Below are 12,806 nucleotides of genomic sequence, written 5' to 3'. Positions count from 1 at the left end.
ACTAGAGTGTGGAGCGTCAGTGATATCTGGCAGAAACAGTCTGCAAACAGCTGTCATCCATCTGTGGCACTTCACTTTTTCATTCGGCTCAGATTTGATCAGCATGTGAGACAAGACTTGTGACAAAATGCTCCAGATCTAACACAGTGGCTTGGTGTAAAGGATGCTTTAAAATATGTCGTACAGATGCCTGTGGGCGTACAGGCTTGATCAAACAATTCACTAATGCCTCCTGCAGCTGGGAAAGAGAAAACAAAGAAGAGTGTTCCCACCCTCCAGTATGGAAAGCCATGTTTGAATTAGTAGCAAACAGCACCACAAACTGAGAGAATGTTAATGGGTCAGAAATGATCATTCTACCAAGAGTAAATCCCCAAAAAGTCCTGGTTCTACATCATCTGTCAGTTTAGTTTCCTAGCCATGATGGAAACCATGTGATATCAGAAATCAAAATTAAATCAATCAAAATTTCTTTATCTATCCCGAGGGGAAAATCAGTTAGTCTGGTGGAATCCCTGTTAGAATGAGACAGCCTGATGGCTGTAGGAGAGAATAATAATAATAATAATAATAATAATAATAATAATAACTAGAAAATTTCCTCTGGGGAAATGAGATTCAATGAGATTCTTCAGAGATTTCAAACTATGCCCTTTAACCTGTGTGTGTGTGTGTGTGTGTGTGTGTGTGTTTGAAGCATGTGTATGCATGTGTGAGGAGTGTGCGCGCTTACACGCATGTGTGTATCTGTAACTGTAATCACATCAAAGATCAAAGGCAATCAGATCAAAGCAATCAACAGAATTAACTGACACCTGTTCCGGCTCAGTGACAGCAGAGGTGGACAGACTGAAATTTCTGGCCTCGAACAGAAAGCATTTTTGGCAAAACCATAATACCTATCATTGATCCGACTTCACTTTACCAAAGGATTGTGAGTGAGAAGACTAATTTTCCTACGTTTCTATGTATAAATTATTTCTGTAGAGTGGAATTTGCGGCCTGGAGCGCAGTTTTCAAATTTATTTTTTGACAATTTCTTCTCTCCCTCTACACTCTGAGCGATGATGTCACACACTGTGACACGAACATTCCGTGCAATACACACCCATTATAATCTCAGAATTTCTCCAAAAATGATCATGGTCATTGAACAGGGATTGATAAAAAACTATATGACCTATCGAAACGTGGATTAATACACCGATACACAAGACTTGTGTCTACTGTTTAAAGTTTAAATGGAGTCTCTAGGTGAAATTATGCCGGAGAAGTAGACGTTTAAAAATCTCCAATTATTGTTCTTTTTCGCTCATTTTTTTTCGGCCGTCCCATTCACTTCAATGCAAAATTTTGGGCAGTTTTTCAGCTATTGCTGTATGGGACCAGCGCTCGGTGCGATTGCCCCGTGGCCCTAATTACCTCGAAAAATATGTAAAATTACCACAAAAAATGTAAAAAAAAAAATAATAATAATTAACCCAAAAAGATGTAAAATTACAAAAAAGATGTAAAAATTACCATTTTTTTGTAGAGAGTGTCTGTGTTTAGAGACCAGTCCAACTTATTATCCAGGTAAACACCTTGTTCAGTAGGAGCAGCTAACAGCATCCCTAATTCACACTAAGCTACATTTTCTGCATTATTGTGTAAAAAAAAAAAGTTTTCATAACTGCACATATCAGACAGCACATACACAGATACAGATATGTCTTTCATAATACCTGCCGGGCTCTAATCAGAAAGACTTATTGATATTGTGACGAACACAACAACACAAGTTGATTAAAGAGAGACGTGTTGTGCTTCTGTAGCCGAGTCGTACTATCTCTCTTGTTTTTATCTCAGTTTTAAATGCGTGAGTCGGTTTTGGTTCTCAGGGTGATGACAGCAAACGGTTTCCTGTGTCAAACAGCAGAGCTACACACTTTAAAATTAGCACAAGTTTGGATTCCACTTAACTTGTGAATGCTGACAAGTTCATTCCACCTTTGACAAGTGCACACGCTGCACACCGCCCTTTCATGCTGAGCTCAGATTCTTGGTAACATATATCCTTAATTGGCACACACACCATGCTACTGCTGAGTCAATGCAGCCACATGAAAGAGTCTGACAGGAAACAGAAACTGGGTGTTCATCTCTATTTTGGTTGAAATTACGATGTATCTAATACGAGGGCATGACTGGAAATAGCACAAGGTTTTTTTTCCCAGTATGTCAAACGTTTTTTGGGGCTGGGAATTAAACAATAAAGCAGTGATGGGAATATGTTTCTGGCAATAGATGGGTTACAGTTCTGAAACTGAGATTGAAAAACTGCACCACAAGATCCACGGATCTTGTGTTGTGGTCCGTGTCGGGGTCTTACGAACCACCATAAAGAATATTTTGCCCGTAAAAAAATGTAAAATTAACCGAAAGACATATGTAAAAAATGACTCCAAAAAAGATGTAAAATTAGCCAAAAAAATATGTTAAATTAACCAAAAAATATGTAAAATTAGCCAAAAAAGTATGTTAAATTAGCCAAAAAAGTATGTTAAATTACCCCCAAAAACATGTAAAATTAGCCAAAAAATATGTAAAATTAACCGAAAAAAATATGTAAAATTACCAAAAAAAAAAGTTTAATTACCTCAAAAAATATGTAAAATTAACCGAAAAACATATGTAAAAAATGACCCCAAAAAATATGTAAAATTACCAAAAAAATATTTAAAATTAATAAAAAGATGTAAAATTAACCAGAAAAATATGTAAAATTACCAAAAAATATATTTTAAATTACCTCAAAAAATATGTAAAATTACCAAAAAATATGTTCAATTACCTCAAAAAATATGTAAAAAATGACCCCAAAAAATATGTAAAAAATGACCCCAAAAAAATATGTAAATTTAACCCAAAAATATAAGCCCACCGCGCAAAAAACAGCAATGATCTACATTCATTTATTAAATCCATGCTTGAACAGATCCCGCTGACATGGCATTTTACTGGCTGATATATTTTGGCCGGTACAACTGAGAGAGCCTGAATCCATCACAAATCAAATCAAACAATATTGTTCAAGTCCAATGTGATGTGTTTAATTGTCTCATTTTGCAGTTTACGATCTTGGAAACCGTCAAGTCGCAACCAGTGATTGTTTTCCAGTGGGCACTTTTGCATAACTGATGACTAATCACTTTTTTTTTCAATGGATCATCGTATAAATAATGTCTCAGTATTCACACACAGTTTAAAACACAGCAGTCACTAGAAACATAAATTATCCATCAACTTATGAGAACAACTTGTGAAAGAAGTGCTCCTGGCAGTCTCTGGACCTTAACAAAGCAAAGCACTTTTTTAAAAATAAATTACATAATAATAATATTAGATAATATTACATAATGGTATATGGTAGTTGGCCAGTGATGTGAGTCAAGACCTGGACTTAAACTGTAAATGCATTACTGTAGGTAATTAACACAGGATTTATTCTATCAGACAAAATGTTCATTAAAGTCGAAAAACTTGTCAAGCCATTCTGCTAAACACTTTTCCATAAATCTGGTTGTAACTAAGCTACAGGATGCTAAAGCAGTTATTCCCAGACACAGTTCCGCGGCACACAAGTGTGCATCTTACTACAGATGTCCAGAGATCTGAGCTTCAAGAAGAAAAAGATGTAATATTACCCCCAAAAAATATGTAAAATTACCCCCCAAAAAGATGTAAAAAAATACCCCAAAAATATATAAAATTAACCAAAAAAATTTAAAATTAACAGAAAAAAATATGTAAAATTACCCCAAAAATATGTAAAATTAATTGAAAAAAAAATATGTAAAATTACCCCGAAAATTATGTAAAATTACCCAAAAAATATGTTAAATTACCTCGAAAAGTATGTAAAATGACAAAAAAAAATATGTAAAAAATGACTCCAAAAAAGATGTAAAATTAACTAGCCCGCTAGCATTAGCCCGCTAGCCCGTATCAATCACATTACAGTTAAACAAATCAAATAAATTAATGATACACGTTTTAGCTGGTGTCTCTCAACGGCACCAAGTCAGTCTTGGTCTTGCTAGCACGCTAACGCTAGCACGCTATCGAGTGCTGCAGTTTGTGAGATAGATAAACATCTGCAAAGTCTTGAGCAGAAGTTGTCATGTTCTTTCCTTCACTTCCCACTAACTGTCCTGACTGGGTTAGGAACCCATGTAGCTAACTGCAGTTGAAGGGACAAACAAATAACTGAACTGGGACAAAATTGTGGTCTAAAGCTGAACTTTGCTGATCTATCTTTGGACAGTTTTTGGGTGACTTCTGCCAAGAAGTTCCCTATTCTGAGGAACAAAGCAGTTTCAGCTCTTCTCCCTTTCTCCACAACCTTTCTATGTGAGCTGGGCTTTTCAAACATTACTACTGTAAAGACTGAGAAAACAGACTCAGAGCTGTTGAAGATCTTCCTGTTTGTCTTTCTTCAATGCCTGCCAGAATATCAGCTTTGTGTTCAACTAAACAGGCCCAGCTTTAACACCGAGTCAGTAAATTGAGACTAGATTTCCATTATATTTCATTATAAATACTTTTTGTGACATTTTTGTTTGGTGGTATGCCATGTGATTTTCAAAAAAGGTTGGGAAACACTTTGCTAAAGTTTTGCATTGGTTTAACTTGAAGCACAATGCTACATATAATGTATCTATCATGTGTGCAGCATCTTTAACACCAATGATCTCATTCAAATAAAACCTGAGGAAGTTCTGCATCTCACTTCCTTGAATAAAATGACACCATGTTGCCCACAAAGGAACTTTAGCTAAAGCTCAAAACAAGGCGACACCTCTAGTCAGCTCAGATTCCTCAATAAATAAAGAGTTAAAGGAGCAGTAACCCTGACATGACTTGACTGATGAGTTTATAATAGCACACTAGATAAGACTGGTGTTTCCCTCTGAGGGAGTTGGCACAGGAAGTTAGACAATAGAAGCACAACAATAGCTTCCTGTCTGCTATCAAACAGAAAGCTTAATTGAGAGAAGTGGTTTGGAAACATGTTTTATAATCACATCTACAGTAGAAAATGTGTGTGTTTAAGTTCATGCTATATGATTTTTGTAGCATTACAAAATTTGGTGTGAAGTGAGAGTTTTATGGAAGCAACAAACTGGCAAAAAATGAAACTAAACAGATGACAGGAGACTCAGGAGAAGGCTAAAGAAAAGCTTTTATACTGGCCGCCCATTACAATATGAACACTGACTTATTTTGTCCTAAATATAGGATTAAATATTATTTCCTTGTTGAGTTGTGGGCAGTACATTAATTAGCTCAGCACTCCTTGCCCTGCTGTCACTCTTCCTGTTTATCAGATCACAAATAAGACAAGAATTAGCGAGCTAGCACGCCCTGCGGAGCCTCCACCTCACGCCATGCTGCTGGGTGGAGATAGTAGCTCTGGAGACGCAACTTCAGTTAGCAACCGTAGCAATTAGAAATCAGCCAAAACAGAGATCGCTAAGTGAACACCTCCTGCAGCAGCAGCACATACACACTGTACTGCTACAGAGCTAACTGTTAGCCTGTTAGCACATACACACTGTACTGCTACAGAGCTAACTGTTAGCCTGTTAGCACATGCACACTGTACTGCTACAGAGCTAACTGTTAGCCTGTTAGCACATACACACTGTACTGCTACAGCGCTAACTGTTAGCCTGTTAGCACATACACACTGTACTGCTACAGAGCTAACTGTTAGCCTGTTAGCACATACATACTGTACTGCTACATAGCTAACTGTTAGCCTGTTAGCACATACACACTGTACTGCTACAGAGCTAACTGTTAGCCTTTTAGCACATACACACTGTACTGCTACAGAGCTAACTGTTAGCCTTTTAGCACATACACACTGTACTGCTACAGAGCTAACTGTTAGCCTTTTAGCACATACACACTGTACTGCTACAGAGCTAACTGTTAGCCTGTTAGCACATACACACTGTACTGCTACAGAGCTAACTGTTAGCCTGTTAGCACATACACACTGTACTGCTACAGAGCTAACTGTTAGCCTGCTAGCAATTTGCAGACTGGACGCTAAGGGGGTTAACAGCCCCTCTGGCTCTGCAGCTGGGAGAGACTGCTGCAGGAGGACTGTGCCACTTCGACTCGTTTTTACTCTTCTTAACGAGCCTCCGGCCCCCGTGGCTCATTAACAAGAGTAAGAAGGAGTCTCCAAAAGTCTCCAATAACACCAGAAAAAGTCACAGGATTTGTCTCCAGTCGCTTTAAAAAAAAAAAAAAAAGTCTCTAAGGGGGTCTGAAGAGTCACTAAATATAGCAACAAAGTTGCTAAGTTGTCAACACTGCTTCACCAGCTTTTACAAATGTCGCGTGTTGTTGTGGTGTCCAGTACTACGTCACTTCCTGCTTAGCGTTCTATCCAATCAGCAACCAGGCTTTTTACAGGATAGAAAAACGGCCCGCCCCCTGGTGGTTGGTGGACTACTGGTGTAGAAAGTGATGATTAGATATGCAGGAGCATTTAAAAATGGAAATATCACCGACGATCAGGTTAATTTAATTGTGGCGTAAAATCGTAAAATTTGATTAATTGTGCAGCCTTAATACTAATACTATTAGTGTAATAGATGAGATTTAACAGATAATAGTCATGCTGTGTAATATGTGAACCTTGATATAGAATATAAACGTCAATGTTTTGAATGAAGCTTCTAACTTGTCGTGACAGCCCTGTGTTATAACAGTACAACAGTCATTAGCCAACCACAACCACAGCATCACAGCGGTTACTTTCTTCTCTGTAATCTCCACCAAGCACCATCCCTCCACCAGCAACCAGAACATTACAGGAAGGAAACTCTCCTTTGTACTGTGGAGGCTGGTTGGGTCAACACCAGACCTCCAGCCGTCAGATCTAACTGTCTGATCTGCTGTTGGCATATGAACTCAGTAGGAAAACACAGTAAAAGCTGCTGGTATTAGCTAAAGGAAAAGGCTGCTGAACACATAATCATCCCGTCTGGAGCGTGACATCATCATGGTCCAGATATTTCCATGTGTGACACTCTATGATTTGTCTACAACATGAGTGATGAATATGAGCTGTTAGACGTTTCTAATGAAAAGGTTCTCAAGGTTCTCCTTCAAAAGTATCAGCACTGCAAAAACAGTGTTTAAAAACCACATAAAACAGTAAATCTGAGGGAAATGATCTTGCTGCATGGACAGATAATTTACCTTGACAATATTTATGAAATTAAGATTATTAAATCTAGAAATAAACATGTTGAACACTTAAAATAAGAAATTAACTCTTAAAACCAGATAAAGTAAAGCTGCCAGCAGTGATGAACTGGCCCGAGCAGAGTGACCTGATGATTATTTGGTTCTTACCAAGATAAAAAAAACTTTGTGTCTTTTTTTGGTGTTTTTACGTCTTTTGTGTCTTTTTGGGGGTCATTTTTTGTCTTTTTATGTCTTTTTTGTGACTTCACGTCTTTTGTGTCTTTTTTTATGTCTTTTTTTATGTCTTTTTTGCGTCTTTTTTTGGTCATTTTGTGTCATTTTACATCTTCTTTCGGTCACAAAATGACCAAAAAAGGCAAAAAAATTACAAAAGAGATAAATGAAAGCAGCCAGCAGTGATGAACTGGCCCGAGCAGAGTGACCTGATGATTATTTGGTTCTTACCAAGATAAAAAAAACAACTTTAGATTTAGAAGTGTTAGATAATTGACCTTGTTTTAAGAGTTAATTTCTGATTTTAAGTGTTCAACATGCTTATTTCTAGATTTAATAATCTTAATTGAATAAATCTTGTCAAGGTAAATTATCTGTCCATGCAGCAAGATCATTTCCCTCAGATTTACTGTTTGATCTGGTTTTTAGACTAAACACCTTTTTAGCAGTGTGTCATTATACCAGACAGAACTTATACAGGGACCTGGGTGTCAAATACATATATTTACATCTATAATGTATAATGTTGATGTATTTTTACTTTAACTTCCCGTATGTAACAGTTTGTAACTGGCTGGTTTCACTTCACTGTGTTCCAGTCAGACTGATCACAGCAGATGTGAGAAATGAAAGAGAATGGAAATTACAAGGACAGTACAGAACAAAACAAGACATTTTATGTTGGTTTTGAAACTGTCTCTGACTAGATATTTAGTCAGACTAGACTTTTCTACAAGTTTCCACGTCTCATTATCACATCAACTCTTTTTCAGCAAAGGTTAAAACCGCCTCGACCAAGTCAACATGATTTTACTGAAGTTTTTGAAGAGATTTTTTGCAGTGTGCATTCAGCATTTCAATGCATTTTTAATGCAATCTTTTGTGTTTAATGTTTTTTGCGTTTTTTGTAATTTTTATGTGTTTTTCTTGCAATTTTTTGTGTGTTTTATGTGTTTTTTGTGTCATTTTTATGTGTTTTTTGCAAATCTTTGTGTGTTTTCTGTGTGTTTTTTTATGTTTTTTGTCATTTTATTGTGATTTTTATGGGTTTTTTTGTGTGTTTTTTGTAATTTTCTTGTGTGTTTTTTGTAATTTTTTGTGTAATTTTTACGTGTGTTTTTTATGTGTTTTTTGCAATTTTTTTGTGTGTTTTCTGTGGGTTTCTTTTGTAAATGTTTGTGTTTTTTATGGTTTTTTTTGTATTTTTTTGGTGTGTTTCAAAATGTTGATCCAGTAAGTCAAAATGAAAAAATAATAATCAGGTCATACAGGTGAGGTTGTACTGAAAACAATGACACCAACACTGTTTAAGTGGTTTATACAGACGGAATGAAAAGGAGTCCAAAACCAACAGAACAGCCAAAGACTCCATTAAAGGGTTAATGAAGCCCTGAGCTTTGTCGTCTCTAGTGGCTCCAACATGCTGTTCATGAGGCGTTCATGTCTCCTGGTGGCTCCGTAAAACAGACAAGCCTCAACAGGTCAGACTACACCTAGTTAGTGGAGGAGGGTCAATGAGAGAGCTGTTGGTTTGGTTACATGTGGCAGCTGGTGCTTTACTGGCAGCGATTACTCAATTATTCAAATCAAATCAAAATGACCTTATTTACCCCTGAGAGGAAATTCAGGCGTCTACACCAGGACGCTTGCAGGTAAAAACGACAAAATATTTCATGTGAAGTGCCTTTCGTTGAGACGGTGACGGCGTTTTTGGGGCTTAAAAACACTAAAAACACACACACCAACACTGGCGGTAGACTGAGAGCTGAAACTACGGAGCAGCCGGAGTCAGAACATGCTGCAGAAAAACGGTGCAGAAGCACAATTGAGCATTTTAGTCTCAAAGTAGCGATGGGCTAGTCTGGCTATGTAAACATCAATTTCTGTCGCTCTACATGCGTCATCTGGTATAACTGATACGATTGGCTAAGAGCTTCCTATTGGGGTTGTCAAAAGTATCGATACTCAAAAAAGTATCGATACTAAAACGTTGTATCCGGATACAATACTCATTTTCAAAAGTATTGAGTATCTGAAGCTTGTTATCATAGTTGCAGTTTCTTTTCGCACAACTGTTTTTATTATAAATATTTAACCTGTTCGGTTCTGTTCATTTTTACATGTTGCATTTTTCTTGTTAATAAAAATATTTCTGTTAAATTTTGGGGTCTTTGTTTTTATCCTGGTGGTATCGAAAATGGTATCGAGTATCGAATATTTTCCTGAGTATCGGCATCCAGTTGAACCTTTTAGTATCATGACAACCCTACTACCTACAGACGCTATGATAGACATTCATAGCGGCCAATAAACGGCTCCGGAGGATCGTAAACCACACCTCCTCTACGGAGAAATCCACATAGAAAAGGTCTGTTTTCATTCTAAATTAGTACACATACTGCCATGTTGGTAATCTGTGTCTCTTTCCCTTTTAAAATCAGTATCAGTGTCAAAAATCTGCCAAACTCTAACCGAAATTATTCAAACTATTTCACCAAAAACCCACATGGATCGCTCCTCGTTCTCTACCAGATAACCAGAACTTCTCCTCTCTGCTCCTCCTCCTCTTCTTCTCTGCTCCACATGGAAAACATGTGTAGAAACTCTCCTCTGTGCCATTCAGAATCAATCATCTCTACCTCTCTCTCTCTCCTGACTCCTCTCCCCCGGGGGCCAGGAAATAAAGGAGGTGAAGAGGTAAAAACAACAAAAAAAAGGGGGTGAAGGAGGGTTAAACAGAGGAATGCAGGGGGTCACTAGAGGGTGGGGGGGCTTCACAGTGAGCTCATTCAGACTTCATTTCATTCTCATTTCTGTCTTTTTTACACAGTAACACACAGGTGTTGCTGCTTACTGTGTCAAAATGATGGTAAAACGATGGTAAGAAGTGTCTTTTTAGTTATTTTGTGTCTTTTTTTGGTCATTTTGTGTCTTTTCTTGTCATTTTGTGTCTTTTTTAAGTTATTTTGTGTCTTTTTTTGGTCATTTTGTGTCTTTTTTTTGGTCTTTTTGTGTCTGTTGTTGTGTCTGTTGTGTCTTTTTTGGTCATTTTGTTTCTTTTTTTAAGTCATTTTGTGTCTTTTTTGGTCATTTTGTGTCATTTTGTATCTATTTTTAGTCATTTTGTGTCTTTTTTAGTCATTTTGTATCTTTTTTTTAGTAATGTTGTGTCTTTTTGGTCATTTTGTGTCTTTTTTTAATCATTTTGTGTCTTTTTTTGGTCATTTTGTGCCTTTTTCGGTCTATTGTTGTGTCTTTTTTAGTTATTTAATGTCTTTTTTAGTCATTTTGTGTCATTTTATGTCTTTAAAAAAAAAAAATGTCGTATTTTCCATTTTCCAAAATGATGTTAAGACCACACAGCCCACATTAGGACAGCTTAGGACCAGATTTAAGAAGAATGAGTTGCCTAACAGTCAAATAATCTTCTAATGATATTCTCAATCACTTTAAATGATTTTTTGACCGAGAAAATGTATATTTTGACACCAAGATTGACCTTCTGAGTGGCTTGGAACATATATTGGTTCTCATAGACTTTATATGGCTGCCATATCTGATCCACAATCATGATGAAGTGGCTCCTACCAAAAATTGAAACTTATAGTGATAGAGAGCATGTGGAAAAAATTGGTGCATACACCATAAACCACAAGTTATTACTTCTATATTGTATAATGTCTGTATGTCGCCTCATATACGGCCTATATATTCCTACAGGAAGTGACTTTCTGATAACCATGAATGTAATTATGAGCATTCATGATGTTACAAATGTCCATTACCCTCTGAAGTCCAGAAAATTTTGGTTCAAATTTGTCAACTTCCTCTGCATTAATTTCTGTCTCTGTTCAGCATCTTTCAGTCTGTCCTTACATCACATGCATGGCTCCTTTGGCTAGCAGTCAGATTTTTCATTTTATTTTAATTAAAAAAGTATAAAGCTGCCAGGAACCGAAAGACACAGGTGTCTATATATAACTATACATACACATATATTTACCATTTATACATACAAAAACAGTCTTTATATAGTCATTTTGTGTCTTTTTTAGTCATTTTGTGTCTTTTTTTGGTAATTTTGTGTTTTTTTTGGTCATATATGTCAATTTTTTTTTTACCATTCATACACAAAAACAGCAGAAAAAAATAAAATAATACAACTCCAAAACAGTCTATTTGCATGTAAATTAAAAACAGTAAAAGTTTTCATTGTAGAAAGAAAATCCACATTTTAAAAATGGTCTAGAAACATAAATGTGACACTGTGAAAGCTCCTATGATTGAACTTTAACCGGCTTTCTCAGCTTGTCTACATATCAGATATAAATAAAGTTATTAGTGTAAATAAAACGTGTATTTTCAATAAATAGATGGACTCCAGAGGGTTAAACACAACCTGCACTACACTACAACCTGTATAGTTTGCACTTTCTTGCAGAGAATAATATGCAAAGCAGCATTTCGGTTGTATGCAAATATAAAAACATCCAAATATCTCCGTTATAACCCGCTGTGTGTAGTTATTTGTGCAGATTTAAGTCTTACCTGTCTTGGTGATGCTCTGGAAGTAAAGCACCAGGACGAAGAGAGATCCGAGGCACGTCGCCAGGAACAGGCGTCCTCCTCTGGGCATCTTCATCCTGCAGCCCCGCTCTGCTGCCCGCGGAGCCCCGGAGCCCCGGAGCGGTGCTCTGTGGCCGGACACGGCTCCTACAGGAGCCCCCCACCCGGCCAGGGACCCTCCACCACTTAATGATGCAACAAATGAGGGAGACGAAGAAGAAATCCACAGCCGGCGACTCAGTAATGAAGCCTGATTAACCCCTTGGGTGAAACATGAGTTAATTCTCCGCTGATATTTAATAATAAATCATCATTTGTTGCTCTCTGCGGAGCTCGAGTCGCTGTTTAGTGTCTCGAGTTTCTCCAAACTACACAAACTACAAACTTCTTCTTCTTCTTCGCCAAACATGGACGGGGCACCGTGCCATGACGTCACGCCCACCCCTCTCCAGCAGCTCCTCTCTTGGGGCTGCGTGGTGCGTTCGAGGACCGTCGGAAATATTACAAACTAAAGTGGTAGTTTCCATTTGTATGCTCCGCTGACGGTTGTTGTGTGTGGTATTTATACTATCATTTTGTGTCTTTTTTTCTGGTGATTTTGTGTCTTTTGTTGTGCCTTTTTTAGTTATTTTGTGTCTTTTTTTGGTAATTTTGTGTATTTTTTTGTCATTTTGTGTCTTTTTTTTTTAGCTATTTTGTGTCTTTTTTTGTCATTTTGTGTCTTTTTTAGTCATTGTGTGGCTTTTTGTAGTCAT

General features: G+C 37.1%; 1 protein-coding gene across 2 annotated transcripts in view; it reads right to left on the bottom strand.

Moving 5' to 3' along the window:
- Positions 1 to 12,442, bottom strand: part of LOC131971017 (carbohydrate sulfotransferase 11-like) — a 32,902-nt gene extending 20,460 nt beyond the window's left edge. For both annotated transcript variants that reach the window (XM_059332283.1, XM_059332284.1), the window contains exon 1: positions 12,034 to 12,442. In XM_059332283.1, the coding sequence (XP_059188266.1) occupies positions 12,034 to 12,127 (94 nt within the window). In that variant the 5' untranslated portion in view covers positions 12,128 to 12,442. The remainder of the gene's footprint in view (positions 1 to 12,033) is intronic.
- Positions 12,443 to 12,806: the final 364 nt, after the last annotated feature.

The sequence above is a fragment of the Centropristis striata genome, chromosome 5 (genome assembly GCF_030273125.1).
Source record: "Centropristis striata isolate RG_2023a ecotype Rhode Island chromosome 5, C.striata_1.0, whole genome shotgun sequence".
Lineage (NCBI taxonomy): Eukaryota > Metazoa > Chordata > Actinopteri > Perciformes > Serranidae > Centropristis > Centropristis striata.
Note: the sequence above shows the minus strand (reverse complement) of the source record. Positions and strands in the feature narration are given on the sequence as shown.